Below are 17,164 nucleotides of genomic sequence, written 5' to 3' on the forward strand. Positions count from 1 at the left end.
GAGTGCAAAGAATGGAATTTGACAAAAGCATGAAAGAATAATGAGGCTGGCATTACTTTTTTTCCAGGTCCTATATTTAATGCTTCTGTGCATTCGGACACACCATCAGTCATCCGGGGAGATCTGATCAAATTGTTCTGTATCATCACTGTCGAGGGAGCAGCACTGGATCCAGGTACCTCACTCATTCTCACCCCTTCACCACGTTGCTTTCTGTAAATGTTTCTCATATCGTCCGCACTGTGTTACACAGATGTAGGTTAGGGGTAGGATTATCTATTTATCCCCTAACTGCCTGGCTCAGTACTTTGTACTCATTAAGTGTTTAGTAAATACTTGTTGAGTGGATGCATCTATCTGCTAGATGGTGTGGGAATGCATCCAGACATTTGAATCTGAGCTGTCAAGACCGTTGGTGGGTCACTTGCAGGCCTGTTTCAAGCTGATTCAAAACCCATTGGCAGAATCTAGCTCCTCCTCTTGTGTCTTTCATTCATTTATTCATTCGGATATTTATTGAGTTCCTTTGGTATACAGGTGCTGCTCTAGATACTGGGAATAGAGGAGTGAACAAAATGCCCGAAGTCTGTCCTCATGGAGCATGGCAACCTAGATGAGGACATGGGCAAGAAATAAAGTGCTCTATAATATCACAGCAATTAATGCTATGAAGACTTACAGAGCAAAGGAGTAGCCGGTGACCAGAGGGTGCTATTGTAGTTAGAATTCTTAGGAAATCATTATACATCTTTTCTTTGCAGGAAATATTAGCATCGCTGACAGGATGCCTAAGAGTTGTGGGATGCATCAGTCTTACTCCTTTTCTGCTTAGCCCCATTCAGTGACCAGTTGATGTCCCTCTCTCACTCTTCCACCCTTAAGGCTTGAAAGAACATTAAATGCACTCAGGGATCTCCGTTACTGAGCAGGACTGTACCCGCCTCTGCCTTTTCCTAAAGAACTCATGAAGAACCTAATTCCCTATGGGCTTCCCTTTTCTCCTGCATGTTTGGACCCACAACACTCTGTATTGACCCACCCCATCACAAGTAGAGCCATGACTGCCGGCAGAAATCTGCACCTTGAAAAGGCCAAACTCTACAAAGGTCACAGGTTTCTGTGTGGAGACTGCTGGAAGTGTGGCCCTGGGGAAGAAACTAAAATTAGCCTTCCATTCTGTGTGAAGGGGCAAGCTCTAAGCAAAGGGTGGTGGCCTGCAGTGAATCCAGTGAGCCCCTGAGCAGGGGACTGGGTAACACTAGCATCTGGAAGCAGAGACCTGGATGCCGCCACCATCCAGGTGGGCATCTGGCTTCTGCAGGACTCCCAGTTGAATGTTCAGTTCAGCAAATATTTTCTATAAAGGACCTGGGTAGGAAATATGTTGGCCCTGTGGGCCAGATGGCCTCTGTGGCAACTATTCAACACTGTCATTGTAGTGTGAAAGAAGCCGTAGATAATAGTATAAGCAAATGGGCATAGCTGTGTTCAGTGAAACTTTACAAAAACAGGTGGTGGGCTGGACTTGGCCTGCAGGCTGCAGTTTACTGACCCCTGGACTAGTTGACTGATACCAAAATTGGCTGTAGTAGGGAAGCTGGACATGGTTGATCTTTAGAGGTAGGAAACAGAAGGAGAGTTTGTGGGAGATGTTAGAAAAGGAAAAGAAACAATCCCATCTGCATCCATGGAGTTGGTCAGCTCCATTCACAGGGGAAGAGGAATGAGAAGCCACTCCTGTACCTGAGATGGGGAAGATTGAGGACAGAAAGCAGGATTCAGAAGAGAAAATGAAGCTAAAAGTAGAAGAGACTACCAGGGAAAAGGGAGGAAAATCCTTTTCAAAAGTTGGAAAAATGTAATACCATGTTTGCCCTTAAAGCTCATTTATGATACATACAAAAATAAATCCTTTAAATGCTCTTTCTCAGTAAATTAATGGGTCACCAGTTGTGCCCTTAATGTAAAAGTCTTTTCTTCCAATGTAATTAATTGCAAAAGGTATAGGTAGCTGTTATCTTTCAGATTACAATTTTGCAGAACTTTGCACTCTTGGACTGTGCGGGTGGAAGATTCTGAATTATTAAACACAAGTTGTAATTTAGTTTTTCCTCACACATGCTGTGGGCTGTGAGGGAATGCTCTTTTGTGAAGGACACGTTGCATAAGTGATTTGTGGCCCAAGGTGCTCTGTGCCGAGCCGGGGTGGGGACAGCGGACTGTGGCCCTTCTGAGGCGGTATCTTAGGTCAGGTTCTCCCCAAGCAAAGACAGACAAGCATGTGAGTGGTGGATTGAGGGAGTGCTCTCAGGAGAACACACTGAGGGAGGCAGGGACTTGAGATAGAGCTGGAGAAGAAGGCTGAGGTCGAGGCATGAATTCGGAGCAAGTCCACCTCCCCACGGGGAGCTCTGGAGCATGAGTGTACTGCAGAGTAGGCCCACCGGAGGGAAGGGGACTGGGCTTTTCTGTCCCTTCACGAGTCAGTCATTGTCCACAGGCTGAGTGGCCAAGGAGTGAGAGTGTTTCAGAACCTCCAGGTGGTGGCTTCTGTCAGCCTCAGCCCGGCCTCTGGAGAGGGGAAGGGTATGGGTGTATGAGTTTTAACAGCCAGCACCTGCAGCAGCCAGAGGCTCAGCCTACCAGCTGGTGTGGACCGGCCACCAACGGCATTTGCTGCAGCTGGTAATGCCCTTCCCCTTAGCAGGTCTGTGTGTAGGAGCATGTGTGTTGTACTGTGGAGGTAATGTTCATGGTGACCAACTTTTATTGAGCACTTAGTGTGTTCCAGGTGCTGTTCTAAGCATTTTAATAAATGTAGTTAATTTAACCCTGGGTGCTGTCATTCTCATTTTGCAGATGTGGATACTAAGTCTCAGTGAACTTGGGGAACTCGCCCAGGTCACATGGTTCATTAGTGCTGGTGCTGGGATGCTAGCCCAGGCAGACTGGCCCTGGAGCCTGGCTTCTATACCGTAAGGCACAGTGGGGATCAGGGCTTAAGAGTCTGGGAACCTGGTTTGGCTTTTTGCCTTCAGCAACCACCCAGCACCTGCAGGTGACAGCAGCACTGAGTTAAGAGTTTTCATTGAAGACGAGAGAGTGATGCGGGTGTCCACTCTGCCCTTGGCACTGTGAGAGCCTCAGGCTGTTTATGGCATGCCCTCTGCCCCCAGGGAGGTGGTGGTTTCCTTGGAGAGATACTGGGAACAACAACAAAAAAAGTTATGCTCAAGTGCCACAGTAGGTCAATGGGAGAAAAAGAGAAGATATTACATGTTTAGAGTGAGCTAAAAAGGAATTACCATTTGGATAATTTCATAGAAATTCTTGCTTTTAGTTCTGCTTACTTTTTTAATATGTAAGCATCTGAACATAATTTATTTGCCTTATAATGTGCTTTTTGAGGCTATCAGTGTGTTTTTACTAAATGAATAAATGTTATCTCTTGTTCAGCAAAAATTGTTATTTGACATTTATACAAAATCCTTTTTCAAGTGGATTTAAGAGAAAACAGTGTTGTGGCTGTTGTCTTTTGTTGCTGGATGAGTCTCAGAGCCGACACAGCTGATAATGGTTGGTACCAGTCAAGGGAAGAGGTCAAGGGCTTATGATGTGTGCTCTGTTTTCACATTCCATGAGAATTACCACTTGTGCCAAAGTCTTCTTTCTCTTATGCCCGTATTAATTTATTTGAGGCTGTTAGAACCTTAATTTTGCAGAGTACTTTACGATTCAGCGTTACTCTCTGGGACTGTTAAACTGTGTTCCATTTTCTCATCTTGACATTTTTTTTCCTCTTGTTTTGAACTTAAGCACTTCTGCAAGGAAAGAAAAACCGTAGTGTACAATAAAACCTAAACTGTTTACAGCTCTAAATTTGGTGCGATTCATTTTATGTACATTTTGTTCCATATGACTTTAGTGTCCTTCCAGTCTTGGGTTCTTCTGCCTGAAATGTCAAAGGAGCTGGCTTTCTTTGGGAGACAGAGCCTGCAGTGTCCCCGCATACCAGTTTTCGGATCAGTGTTCTCTGTGGGAGACAGTTTTTGACCCTGACTCTTCTTCCTGTGGCCCCTGAGTCTGGGTGGCAGCAGTGCAGTGGTTAAGAAGCTGGGCTCTGGAGCTGTACTCCCTGGGTTAAGCTGTATACTCTGCTACCTGCTGGCTACATGACCTTGAGCAGGTATATAGTCTGACAATAATGACAGAATAAAAGTATGATAGTGCCTTCCTCATAGGGCTGCTGTGAGGATTCAGTGAGACCGAAGGCATGTAGTGCTGTGCTTGCCGTACGTAGTAAGGGCTGCATACATGGATGGTGGCCATACATGTGACTTCTGCCCATTGCACTGACCCCAGGGTTTTGGCTTGGTAATCCACAGATGACATGGCCTTTGATGTGTCCTGGTTTGCGGTGCACTCCTTTGGCCTGGACAAGGCTCCTGTGCTCCTGTCTTCCCTGGATCGGAAGGGCATCGTGACCACCTCCCGGAGGGACTGGAAGAGCGACCTCAGCCTGGAGCGCGTGAGTGTGCTGGAATTCTTGCTGCAAGTGCATGGCTCCGAGGACCAGGACTTTGGCAACTACTACTGTTCCGTGACTCCATGGGTGAAGTCACCAACAGGTTCCTGGCAGAAGGAGGCAGAGATCCACTCCAAGCCTGTTTTTATAACTGTGAAAATGGATGGTAAGAATGTCACCCAAATTTCTCAGTGTTTGGGAATGTCTTCTTTCTGTGCCAGGCTGTAGCTGACAGAACCCAGGTGGCCACAGTTTGAGGAATGTGCCGTAGCACGTCCTGCTTTCTTTCTAGATCTGGCCTGAGTCTGCACCCAGAAGGAGCCCCAGCAGCCCTTGCTGTTTCCCCAGCTGTGCTATTATGTGCTGGTGGCACCATTGAGAAATGATTTTCAAGACTTACTAGAAAAATTTTCAAGGTGTTGCCTCTTCTATACATTTATAGAAACTGGCTTTATTGTGTCCGAGGGTTGGCATGGATTCTGCCAGGCACAGGCAGAGAGCAGCCTTGAGAGAGAGGGTCCAGGTCGATAGGGGAGCTGTAGCTTAGGGATCTGCTACTCTCACTACCACTGGTTTTGCTTCTTAAAGAAGAGAGACTCACAGCTGGGCGCAGTGGCTCACGTGAGCCTGTCATCCCGGTACTCTGGGAGGCTGAGGCGGGCAGATCATGAGGTCAGGAGTTTGAGACCAGCCTGGCCCACATAGTAAAACCCCGTCTCTACTAAAAATACAAAAAAAAAAAAAAAAAAAAAAAATTAGCCTTGGTGTGGTGGTGGGCGCCTGTAATCCCAGCTACTCAGGAGGCTGAAGCAGGAGAATTGCTTGAACCCAGGAGGCGGAAGTTGCAGTGAGCCGAGATCGCACCATCGCACTCCAGCCCAGGCGACAGTGCAATACTCCGCATCAAGGAAAAAAAAAAAAAAAGAGAGAGACTCCTCCTGGAGTCACTGGCACAGAGTGGGTACTTCACAGAGCCCCAAGATGGGAGGATGAGCTCCCAGCCTCACTGGACCATGACGAACACCAGGGTCGACCTAACTAGACAGTCAGAGCTTTGTTCCCTGAGCATCCCAGAATGGGGACAGTTGTTCCTTGGTTTACAACAAACATGTCTCCTTTGTGGAAAATTTCAGAAAGTACATGTTAGTTGAAATAACTCCATAAAGAGAATTAAAGTCCAGGGGCCTCCAAGGATGAGTAGAAAGCTTTTGAGTAGAAACCTAGTGATTGGTCAGATGGAAATTAGAGCCCTTGCTCTTCCACAGACTACTTAGCCTTTCTGATCCATTTTCTCCGCAAAATGAGCTAATAGTCTTATGGGGCTATTTTGAAAATTAAACCTTAGCAAACATAAGGCACCTGGCCCAGTGGCAGCATCCACCCAAGGAGCATGGGTACTTATGGGAAGGGAAGGTGGGATTTCAAGGGTGGAATCTAAATGGTGTTTGTGCATTTCTAACACTTAAGTCATCTGTACCATATTTTGTATCTTAGGAATTCCTTGCTTGAAGTAACTCCGTATAAAAACCCAGATTTAACAAACAAGGGAGTAATTATTCACTTTGCTAGATAATTTACTATAGTGTTACTTAAAATAGCTCCCTTAGTACACTTCAGTTATTTGATGCATAGGATTGATTTATGCAGTTTTTTTAAGGATGCATCTGCTGCTGAATGTGCGATGCCCTTATACTGACTTTTAAAAATCAATCTTTTGCCAAAACCCTAAAAAGCAAGTTGACATTCAAAGGCATCGAGTGAAATCTTCTTTATGGTTTTTATTCTCTCCACAGAGCTGGGTGGGAAGACATTTGCTCATTTTTGTGACAGATAAGGCTGAGCTTCTCCTGTCTCCAGTCGTGTGCTAGGTGCTAGATGCAGGAGGAATGAGACCTTATCTCTCGGGGAGATCCTGCTCCAGTGGGGAAGGGAGGTGAGGATGCCCCCAAAGCAGCCTCCCTCGCAGCACTGACCGGCTTCCCCTTTGATCTCTCCCTCCCAGTGCTGAATGCCTTCAAGTATCCCTTGCTGATCGGCGTCGGTCTGTCCACGGTCATCGGACTCCTGTCCTGTCTCATCGGGTACTGCAGCTCCCACTGGTGTTGTAAGAAGGAGGTTCAGGAGACACGGCGCGAGCGCCGCAGGCTCATGTCAATGGAGATGGACTAGGCTGGCCCGGGAGGGGAGTGACAGAGGGACGTTCTAGGAGCGATTGGGGCAAGAAGAGGACAGTGAGATTTTAAAACAAAGTGTGTTACACTAAAAACCAGTCCTCTCTAATCTCAGGTGGGACTTGGCGCTCTCTCTTTTCTGCATGTCAAGTTCTGAGCGCGGACATGTTTACCAGCACACGGCTCTTCTTCCCACGGCACTTTCTGATGTAACAATCGAGTGTGTGTTTTCCCAACTGCAGCTTTTTAATGGTTAACCTTCATCTAATTATTTTTCTCCCACTGGTTTATAGATCCTCTGACTTGTGTATGTTTATAGCTTTTGTTTCGCGGGGTTGTGGTGAGGAAGGGGTGACGGCATGCAGAGTTCTTTATCTTCAGTGAGAATGTGCCTGCCCGCCTGAGAGCCAGCTTCCACGTTGGAGGCGTGTGCTCAGAGCGCTGCTGAGCGCCACCCTCTACCGGGCTGACAGACAACACAGACCTGTGCTGAAGGCTAATTTGTGGCTTTTACGACCCTACCCCACCCCCTATTTTCAGGGGTTTAGACTACATTTGAAATCCAAACTTGGAGTATATAACTTCTTATCGAGCCCAAATGCTTTTTTTTTTGCTTCTCTGCCCCTTGTCCATTTCTTTTGTATTTGTTTTCTGTGAGAGCGCTGAAATGGCGGCCCTGGAATCTAGAATTTGGCTCTCCACTGAGCACCTTATCTTGCCACCTTAGCCTTAAGAATGAATATGAAGAAAAATACACAGCCACCTCTGTCCAGGGCAGTAAGAAGGGGGCTGCAAGGAAGGGGAGATTGGGGATAAGGAAAGGAACAGATACCTGCTCCAGTAGTTGTGAGGCCACTGTGCCTCAGGGGACCCCAGGAAGAGCAGAAGAGGGATCCCGCGAAGTTATTTTTTATGCAGCTGGAGCCGGGAGGGTCAGAGTGGTGCCAGGTGCAAATTAGACTAAAGAAGCCACCACTACTCCTCTGTCTTGCCCACTGTGGGAGGCAAAGGCCTTGGTCACCAAGAGACTTGCAGGGGGACCCACAGATACGCCATGTCCTTCACACGCTGCTTGGGCTCCTTAACCTGAAGGCATATTGCTACTTGTGAGACTGACTGACTTCAAGGAATCAGAAATTACCTAGAAGCACCATGTATTTTCTATGACCTTTTCAGTCCATCAGGTCTTTTGAAGGTCCACTGCAGGGGGTTAGTGAGAAAGGGTATACTTTGTGGTATGTTTGCTTTCCTAATAGGGACACGAAGGAAACCTAGCAATTTGCTGTCATGTGAACGGCCTATAGAGCAGAGTCAAGAGCGGTCTGCTTTGCCCGACTGCTCCCATCAGGAATAGGAGAGTAGACAGACAGAGATCTTCCACATCCCAGACTTCTGCTGCTGCTTTAAAAGCTCTCCCCTCGGAGCCTCCTGCTCCCTGAAGCGTCTCGCCCCCCGTACAGCACTGGCCTTTCGGAAGCATCCCAGTGGAGTTTTCTGAGGCTTGCTGGTGACTCATGCCCTAATTGCAATCCTCTGCTTTCATCCTGGCTCTGAAGGATGTAACACTGCTCTCTCTTCCAAAGGGGAAAAAAAGATTCATTTGTTTTGAGCAATAAACTAATACAAAATGATGGCCATTCATGTGCAGCTCTTTGTCACCATGGGCCGGGAGCTGTGCTCCTCCTGGCTCACCTTTTCCCCCTGCTCCCCAATGCCCAGTCGCCCTGGAGGCAGACTCCCATTGAGTTTTCCCCCGCCAAGGGGACCCTGCACGGGATAGAAACATTAGATTCTGCATTGACAGTAGCCTTTCCTTGGCCCGGGCTTGTGGTGGGAAGACGGGCAACAGGTATACCCCACCAGGGCCTGAGTGACTAGAGGAAGAGGGTGAGGCCTTGTTGGCACTAGATTTGGGTATTTTCTGCATGTTACATCCTAACTGCTATTTCAGAAGAGGCAGCTTGTAGGTGATTGTACAGGTGAGAATTAAAGAGAGAACAAATATATAAACAGGTGCTGTATTAGTAACAGCCAGTGCCCTTTCAGCCCTTGCATCTATTAAAAGGAGATTCAGGATTTTATTGGCACAGGCCCTTCTTAGTAGGAAGAAAGGGTGCTTAGCTTTGGACATGACCAGGTGTGTGTAAAACCATGGACTGAGTCACAGCAGACACTCGATGGTGGTAAATGTGACAGGTGCTTACACACTGTACCTTTTCCTTTCATACTGATGCTGCAGTTCAGGGCTGGAGTTGTTAAGGCATTGACCTCCACCCACCTGCCCCGTGTCCATTGGGCTACCCAAGCTGCATGTCACCTGGGGGCTGGGAGGAAGGGGCAAGAAATCCCAGGGCATTGTATCAAGGACCTAGTTCCTTCTAGGGATATAAATTTGCCAGGAATGTGTATTTTTAATGTGGTGAGATGCACTCTTTTGTTGTACCAAATAGGGCTCCCCCCCCAACCCCTGCGACAAGTGCTCTTCTAGAAGAGGTTCCTACCAGCAGCACTGGTGTGAATGAAAGAGGGACCCAGCCGCGTCTCACGGGTGGAATTGCACTTCTTAACAAAAAGGAACTTTATAAAAGTTTGGGTTTTTTTTTTTTCCTAATCATAAAAATAGCCCCAGAAAGAGCCTAAGCTATGTTCAGATAGAAGCCTCGAAATTCCTGTACTTTGTTTACTTTATGATGTTTACATACACCTTTCACTTTGAAAAAAAAGAAAAATGCAAATCAACTTTTTAACAACTTTTCAGATTTTTCATGGGACAGTAGAACTCTGACTCACCAACTGGGCTAAATTTTAATTTAAAAATGTATGTATTTGAGTGTCTTTCCCCACCTCACCCCCACCATCTGAGGGGCTCCCTGAGATCTTGGTAGAGGAGGCCCCTCCTGCCCAGACCTTCGTCTGTTTCCCCGGTGGCCCTTGCTTCTTGCTTTGCAGACTGCCTGCAGCCATGATTTTGTCACTGACATCTGTGAGCCAAAGACTGAGCCTTTTTGGCAGGAATAATAAGCAATACTACACAACTTGCTACTTTCAGAAAACTTTTTTTTAGCTTCACCGATGACAACAGAGGAAGAAGGGAACTGGGATTTGGGTAAGTTCTCCTCCACTGTTTGACCAAATTCTCAGTGATAAATACGTGTGCAGATCCCTAGAAGAAAAAACGTTGACTTTCTTTTTAAGTGTGGCACATAAGGATCTGCAGAATTTTCCGTAGACAAAGAAAGGATCTTGTGTATTTTTGTCCATATCCAATGTTATATGAACTAATTGTATTGTTTTATACTGTGACCACAAATATTATGCAATGCACCATTTGTTTTTTATTTCATTAAAGGAAGTTTAATTTAAATTGAAGTTGTGTGAGGAGCTTGATATTGGCCTCTGTTATCCTTTCATATCTTCAGCATGAGGGATTGTGACTGGATTCCAGCAGGAACTTTAGCACCTTCTGATCTCTTTGAATCCTGCAAAAGCACTGCAGATTTTCACTGATGATAAGAGAAGAAACGGATTTGATGGGATCAGTGTTGAAGTTCCCACCAGGTGGAAAGGTGAGGGCTAGGATCCTGTTGTTTACAGAAGGCCTTCTGCTCTTTCAGGGAATTCCCATGACCTTACAGGAGTCCTCTCAGGAAAGAGAGAAGTTAGATATTGTTCCTCTTTGCCGTTGAGGAAACACCAAAGTTCTGTGACGATGTCGTGACTGGAACAGAGTGGTTTTTCTGACTCATGATGCAATCTGGGGCCAGATCAGTCCAGAAGGTAGCAACCCCTGTAATAGAAAAACAATCCTCTTCCCTAGGCCGCTGGCGGCAGCAGGCCTGGGCAGGAGTGAATACCGAGAACCCAACTCCCTGTGGGACCCTGGAACAGCTGCATGCCCTTGGCTGGCCTCCGCCATTCACTCTCCTGTTGGCCTCATTTGTGTTCTCTCTGTCTTTTGTGTCCTGTCCAGGGACCAACTTCATGTTGTGGAGTTATTCAAGGGCTGGGTTCATGTCCCAGTCACTAACATTACCCAATGACTGGCACTCTTCCAGGCCTGTAGAAGGTACTTGCACTTTGTAAATGCACAGTTAATGCTCTGCTCTAGGAAATGAGCCATCATTGCATGCTTCTTAGCGAACCGGGAGGGTTCCACTCATGTCACAATGGTGACACAGTCAGAGCTGGTCGTTAGCAATCCTCTACCTAGTTGTGAACCCATTCCTGCCTAACATTTAATTTAAATTTCAAATTTAAATTAATAACATTAAACTAAATTAAAAACAAAACAGAAACTTACTTGCATACTTATTGTGTGCCCAGGCATTGTGCTAAGCACAGCTGCTGCCGACTTGTCTGTAGGCCTTGGCACATAGTGTCTGCTTGCCTAGAAACTTCTTTCTATCCAGCCTTCTTTCCTCCTAACTTGCACTTCTCTTTCAGGACCCAGGGGTCATCTTCTCCCTCTTTAGGCAAAATGAAGGTCCCTTGACAGATGGTCTGATAGTTTGAAAATGATGGGAGGATAGGAACCATTCACTGCTGTGACTTCAGTACCAAATTGTGAATTGGACTCTTACAATGTGCCATGCACTAACACAAGTACCTCATAGATGTGATTGCAATCTTAAGTGACCCAAAGGGGTTTACAGCAGAAGCACTCTGGCCTGTTCTTCACAAAACTGGATCATTCAAATAATACCACTCATTTCCTGTAACCCGTAGACCAGTGTGCATGACACACTTTTAAAATAAAAGTTTTAGTATTATTTAGGTATGGCAGGGCCAACAGATCAGGAGACAATTACCATAGAAAAGGCAGTTTGTTATATTCATAGAGCCCAAGAGGAGGGACATACCACACCATGGGAGGCCACACAGGGAAGCACCAGGGTCAAAGCACAGGGGAAACATGGGCATGGAGCTTTATTGTGGGTTTTTGCAGGAAGGAATAGGTGAGGCAGAGTAGGCAGGCTTAGGATTGGCTAGGTTGAATAATTCCAGCAAGCTCTAGGACACAGGGGTTGTCCCTAGTTGTCTGGTACCCAATCCTGGGTGATTAGGGAAAGGGAGTAGTGGTCCTTAGTGCAAAAACTCAGTGGAGGAGGTTGTGGAGTGTAGGCTCTGAATTGGTTGGTTTGCATATGAAAGGCTTCTCTCAGGAGAGTCCTTAACTAGCTCTAAGAATTGGCTAGCCCTGGAAGGGGCAGTCTCTCCAGGATTAGCAAGACCCCCAGATGTTAAAACATCAATAAACACAAAATAGAAAGAGGTAATTAATGCATACACTCATTGCTTAGGGCTTGTAGACTACTGAGTCTTGTAGACACCTGGGTGGCTCAGCTCCACCCAGAGAAGTGATGCTCACCTGAGTCCACCCTGTTCTGTGCATTCTCCAACCTACTTGTGCCAACAGTACTGGTTACTATGATTATAATAAGTTTGTTGAATAGTATGTAAACCAGTGAAATATGAATGCCAACGGGCTGTTCAGAAGTGCTGTTGGTAAAACTGGATGTCCACATACAAAAGAATGAAGCTGGACCCTTACCTTAGACCATCTCCAGAAATCAACTCAAAATGAATTAAAGACCTAAACATAAGACTTAAAACTATAAACTCCTAGAAGAAACCATAGGAGGAAAGCTATAATACTTTGGATTTGGCAATAATATCTTGGGTGTGACACCAAAAGCTCAAGCAACAAAATAAAAAAAAAAAAATAGACAAATGGGACTACCCAAACATAATTTCTGCATGTCAAAGGAAAAAAACAGAGTGAAAAGACAACCTACAAAATGGAAGAAAATATTTAAAAATCATATATCTGATAAGGGGCTAATATCCAGAATATGTGAGTAACTTTGTTGTACAATAAAAAGTAACCTGATTTTAAAATGGGCAAAGCATAAAAAGGAATGAAATAATGGCATTTGCAGCAACATGGATGGAATTGGAGACCATTATTCTGAGTGAAGTGACTCAGGAATGGAAAACCAAACATCGTATGTTCTCACTCATAAGTGGGAGCTAAGCTACGAGGACACAAAGGCATAAGAATGATACAATGGACTTTGGGGACTCAGAGGAAAGGGTAGGAGGGGGATGAGGGATAAAAGACTGCACACTGGGTACAGTGTACACTGCTCAGGTGATGAGTACACCAAAACCTCAGAAATCATCACTAGAGAACTAGTCGTGTAACCAAACACCACCTGTTCCCCACAAACATGTAAAAATTTAAAACAAAATGGGCAAATCACTTGAATAAACAACTCTCCAAAGAAGATACACGAATGGAAAGCAAACATGAAAAGATGGTCAGCATCGCTAGTCATAGGAGAAGCGCTGATCAAAACTACAATGAGATATCAACTGATGTGCATTAGGGTAACCACTGTCAAAAGAATAGGAAATAACGTGTTACTGAGAATGTGGAGAAATTAGAACTCTTGTGCTCTATTGGTGGAGATGTAAGATGGTGCCACTGCAACGGAGAATAGCATGGAGGTTCCTCACAAAACTAAACAGAATTACCAAATGATCCAGCAGTTGCATTTCTGGGTACATATCCAAAAGAATTCAAAGCAGTATCTCAAAGAGGTATCTGCAAACCCATATTCATCACAACAGTATTCTCAGTAGCCAAAAGGTAGAGGTAACCAACCTCTTGTTGATGGCAACAGATGAATAAAGAAAATGTGGTATTTACTTACAATGGAATATCATGCAGCCTTAAACAAGGAAATTCTGTCATACATTACAACGTGGATGAACCTGGAGGACATAAGTGAAATAAACCAGTCACAAGGACAAATATGTATGATTCCACTCATATAAAGTATCACAGAAGATAGAAAGGTAAGGTTGCCAAGAGCTGGGGGGAAGGGAAATTAGTGTATAGTGGGTATAGTGTTGCAAGATGAAAAAGTTAGGGAGATCTATTGCCCGACAATGTGAATATACTTTACTAAACTGTACATTTAAAAGGTTAAGATGGTAAGTTTAATGTTATGCTTTTTACCACAATTTTAAAAAGTAAGAAGTATCAATAAAAACATGAATTCTCTGAAAAAAACTCAATAAAAGCAAACTGCTTTTTAAAAAAAAAATGCTATCAATTTTGGTATGAGCAAAATAACTAAAAGATTGAGCAGGGTGGGGAGGATAACAGAAACATGGGAGGATTCTGTACTCCATTGGCTTCACAGATGCTGAAGTTCTTACTCCATTTGAAAGAAATCGAACCTGAAATTTGTAGAGAAGACATTATAGGTTTGGTTTTTGCAAGAAAGTGGCAAGAGACTCAAGGCAGCAGACCCATATTCAACAGAAAGGCTTGGGCCTGTGTCAAGAGATTGGCGAACGAATGTGCATGTATATGTTGAGGTGGAAATAAAATGTCTAAGATCCATGGAAGCCTTTTTATGATTCCCATGTTTACCTGACATGTTCTCTTGATTGATCAACTAACAGCCCAAATTGTGTCAGATAAGAAAGTTTCTACTGTGATTGTTCCCATTTTTATAAAGGAGGAAACTGAGACATAAAGAAGTCAAGTGATTTGCTCAAGATTTGAACCCAAATCTTTCTGACTCCACAGTCTATGCATGTGCTAAATCGTTACACCAGCCTCACTGCCTGAATATGCCAGGCATTTGTTAAGTATTTGTTGCACAGATAGAAAGATGAGTAAGAACTAGCCCCTTCCTTTATGAAATTCGTGGTCTTAAAAGATAGGGAGGTGTATAAATAATTCATTTTATTACTATATAATAAGTAAACTTATAGAAATTCACTGACATAGCACAAATCTTTCTTTGGATTTCTATCCAAAATGTTAAGAAAGTTTTCACTTAGGAGATGCAAACCCAAATTTTAAAATTTTTAAATGAATAGGCATTTACCAGGTAGGAATGGGACAAGATGCTAAGCAAAGGGGATAGCATTTGCAGAGTTAAAGAAAGAAACAATGGTAAGGTACATTCGGAGAATATAAGTGATTCTGTATTCCTGAAGGTTGAAAGTTAAAGGACAGGGTGGTGAGACTGTTCCCCAGGTTCAGCTCACAGAGATCATGTCAAGAAGTTTGGACCTGATCCTCTAGAAATCTTTTGGAGCCACTGAAAGAAAAATTTGGAAAGTGAATGGCTGTGTTTGTATTTTAGATCACTCTGTCAGCAAAGTAGCAGTGAGAGACAAAGCTGGAAGACCAGAGGTGCTGCCTTATTCCAGATGAAAGCTCAAGGCTCTCAATTGTTATGGCAATAGGTAGAATTAATTCATAAAAGATTTTAAGGAGAACTGATAGGATTTCATAACTGAATGTGATGCATGGAGGCCAGCCATGGGTCTGGGTCGATACTGGTGCATTCAACCATGATGGACAATACCAGTGAAAACAGAGAAAACAGTGATTTCAGCTTTAGACTCAAGTTTGAGTTTCCCAAGGAACCTTCAAGTGGAGATACTCAACACCAGCTAGATGGTCTAGAGCTTACGAGAGAACTTGGGGTTGGAGATCTATTTGAGATTGTCAGTATAGAGATGGGGAATGAGATGCAGCAGGGTGAGGAAGGAAGGGCTGAAGACAGAACCTTGGAGAAGATTATAATGTCAAGTGGCCTGGAGAAGAGAAACCAGTAAGAAGCAGACTGAGAAAGAACTTCCAAAGGGGTAAGGGAAAATCCTGGAGAGAGTGGTGTCAGAGGAGGAAGGAAAGAATAGCAAGCAAGTTTGCCAATGGCCAGCCACACCTGATGCCACAGAAAGACCAGGGCAAGTGAGCAGTGTTCACCGTTGTGACCCAGGAAGTCTGTGTGAATCCATGCCCAGATTTCAGTGGGCTAAAGTGGTGGTGAGAATTAGGAAACCTGGTCAGAAGTTTGAAGAGGGGAGGGAAAAGGAGGTGATTTGGAACTAGAATAAAAATTGACTATTTAGTAGAATAGGAGACACTTGAGCTTCTTTATGGGCTGAGTAAGCAATAGATGGGTGTCTGACCCCAAGGGGGTAGGAGGGATCTGGGGTCTAGGTAAAGGGAACTTCCTGTCTCCTCTCCCCCTTTCTGCCTGTCTCTAAGGCCTATTCTGATCCCCTCCCCTAAACTTTTTTTTAATCATAGCTTTTTGTCAACTGACCCTCCATAGGAAATTTAAGGAATAGCCCTTCCCAAAGAAGTGTTCACTTAGAAAACAGGAGATGGCCTAGGATCCCATCTGTTTCTCTTTCTCCTCTTTTGCCAGGAAGCTAAACTCGCCCTGTTTTGCACCCCATGCTTCTTTGCCTCCTCCATAGAAACCTAGTTCATGCTTTCCTCACAGGTAGGAAGAGTCGTCATCCACCTTGAAAACCTCTTCAGCATTGGTTAACTCATCAGCTCCTGGTGAAGCCGGGCCAGTGGGAAGGAAGAGCAAGAAGGCCGGGGAGTTGGGACCTGGGCTTCATCCTCCATCACTGGGGCCAAGTCACAGCTGGGCCTATGCCAGGCCTCAGTCTCTTCCTTTGTTATATGAGGGAGTTGACTGAGATCACTGTGGTCCCTTCTTGTAGTGTGACTGCTTGGTGTTATACACATGCAGAGGGGAGGCTCAACTGCAGGGCCTCCCTCACGTGGGCAAGTCCAGGCCCTGTGGAACAGTAATCAATGTGACCTGAATTCAAAGAGCTCAAGTGGGGAAAGGGGTGAAATAATGACCAGCCTCCTGTTGACCCCTTAGGGTTCTTTCCCCCTCCTCCAGCCATTCACTATCGTGCACTCTGCCTCCTGTAAATCATGAGTAGCTAGCTAGAAGGTTTGTTAGACAGAGCTCTGAACCAAAAGTGAAAAGGCAGCCTTAGAATCCCATCATTTTCTAGCCATGATACTGATATACTCTGAGTCTGTTTTCTCATTTGTAAAATGGGATTAGTAATACCTACCACATAGTGATAAGAGGTATTCTAGAAGACTGTATATGTAATGTGCCTTGCACAGAGCCTGTCCAGTACTCACTCTCTCCCTCCATCTGAATCAGGAACTTCATTTTTACATTCCTTTCAAATGATACAATTGCAATGCAACAATTCCCCAGGTAAAAGAATAACTGTCTCTCTTCCTGGCTCTATTTTTTCCTTTTCTTCTTCTTTTTTTTTTTCTTTTCTTGACAACAGAAAGCTTCTTTTTCCCCCCAGAAAAGAGGCAACATCACCCTGTCAATGTTAAATTCTGGCAGAAATGAAGCCACTAAAATGGAAAGAGAAAAAAATATTTTGGCAACAGCCAGGAATGAGAAATTGCATAGCATTTACTGGGTTATATATATTCTATGGATACAGGATACTCTCTGTTATTGGCAATGATTGTCTCTGTGGTCAATGCTTATTTCTGAAATAATTCTCTTTTCAGTGCACATGGTGGATTGATTGCACTGATGGCCTCAGTTTGTTTGTGTTAATCTCTCCCTTTGCTCTATCACTTTGCAGTTCC

At 44.6% G+C, this 17,164-nt stretch overlaps 1 protein-coding gene across 1 annotated transcript in view; it reads left to right on the forward strand.

Moving 5' to 3' along the window:
• The window catches only part of PTGFRN (prostaglandin F2 receptor inhibitor), a 77,728-nt gene extending 67,668 nt beyond the window's left edge, over positions 1-10,060 (forward strand). The window contains exons 7-9 of the mRNA XM_025386965.1: positions 68-175; positions 4,386-4,691; positions 6,528-10,060. Coding sequence (XP_025242750.1) covers positions 68-175; positions 4,386-4,691; positions 6,528-6,694 — 581 coding nt within the window. The 3' untranslated portion in view covers positions 6,695-10,060. The remainder of the gene's footprint in view (positions 1-67; positions 176-4,385; positions 4,692-6,527) is intronic.
• The last annotated feature ends 7,104 nt before the right edge of the window (positions 10,061-17,164 follow it).

Source organism: Theropithecus gelada, chromosome 1, assembly GCF_003255815.1.
Source record: "Theropithecus gelada isolate Dixy chromosome 1, Tgel_1.0, whole genome shotgun sequence".
Lineage (NCBI taxonomy): Eukaryota > Metazoa > Chordata > Mammalia > Primates > Cercopithecidae > Theropithecus > Theropithecus gelada.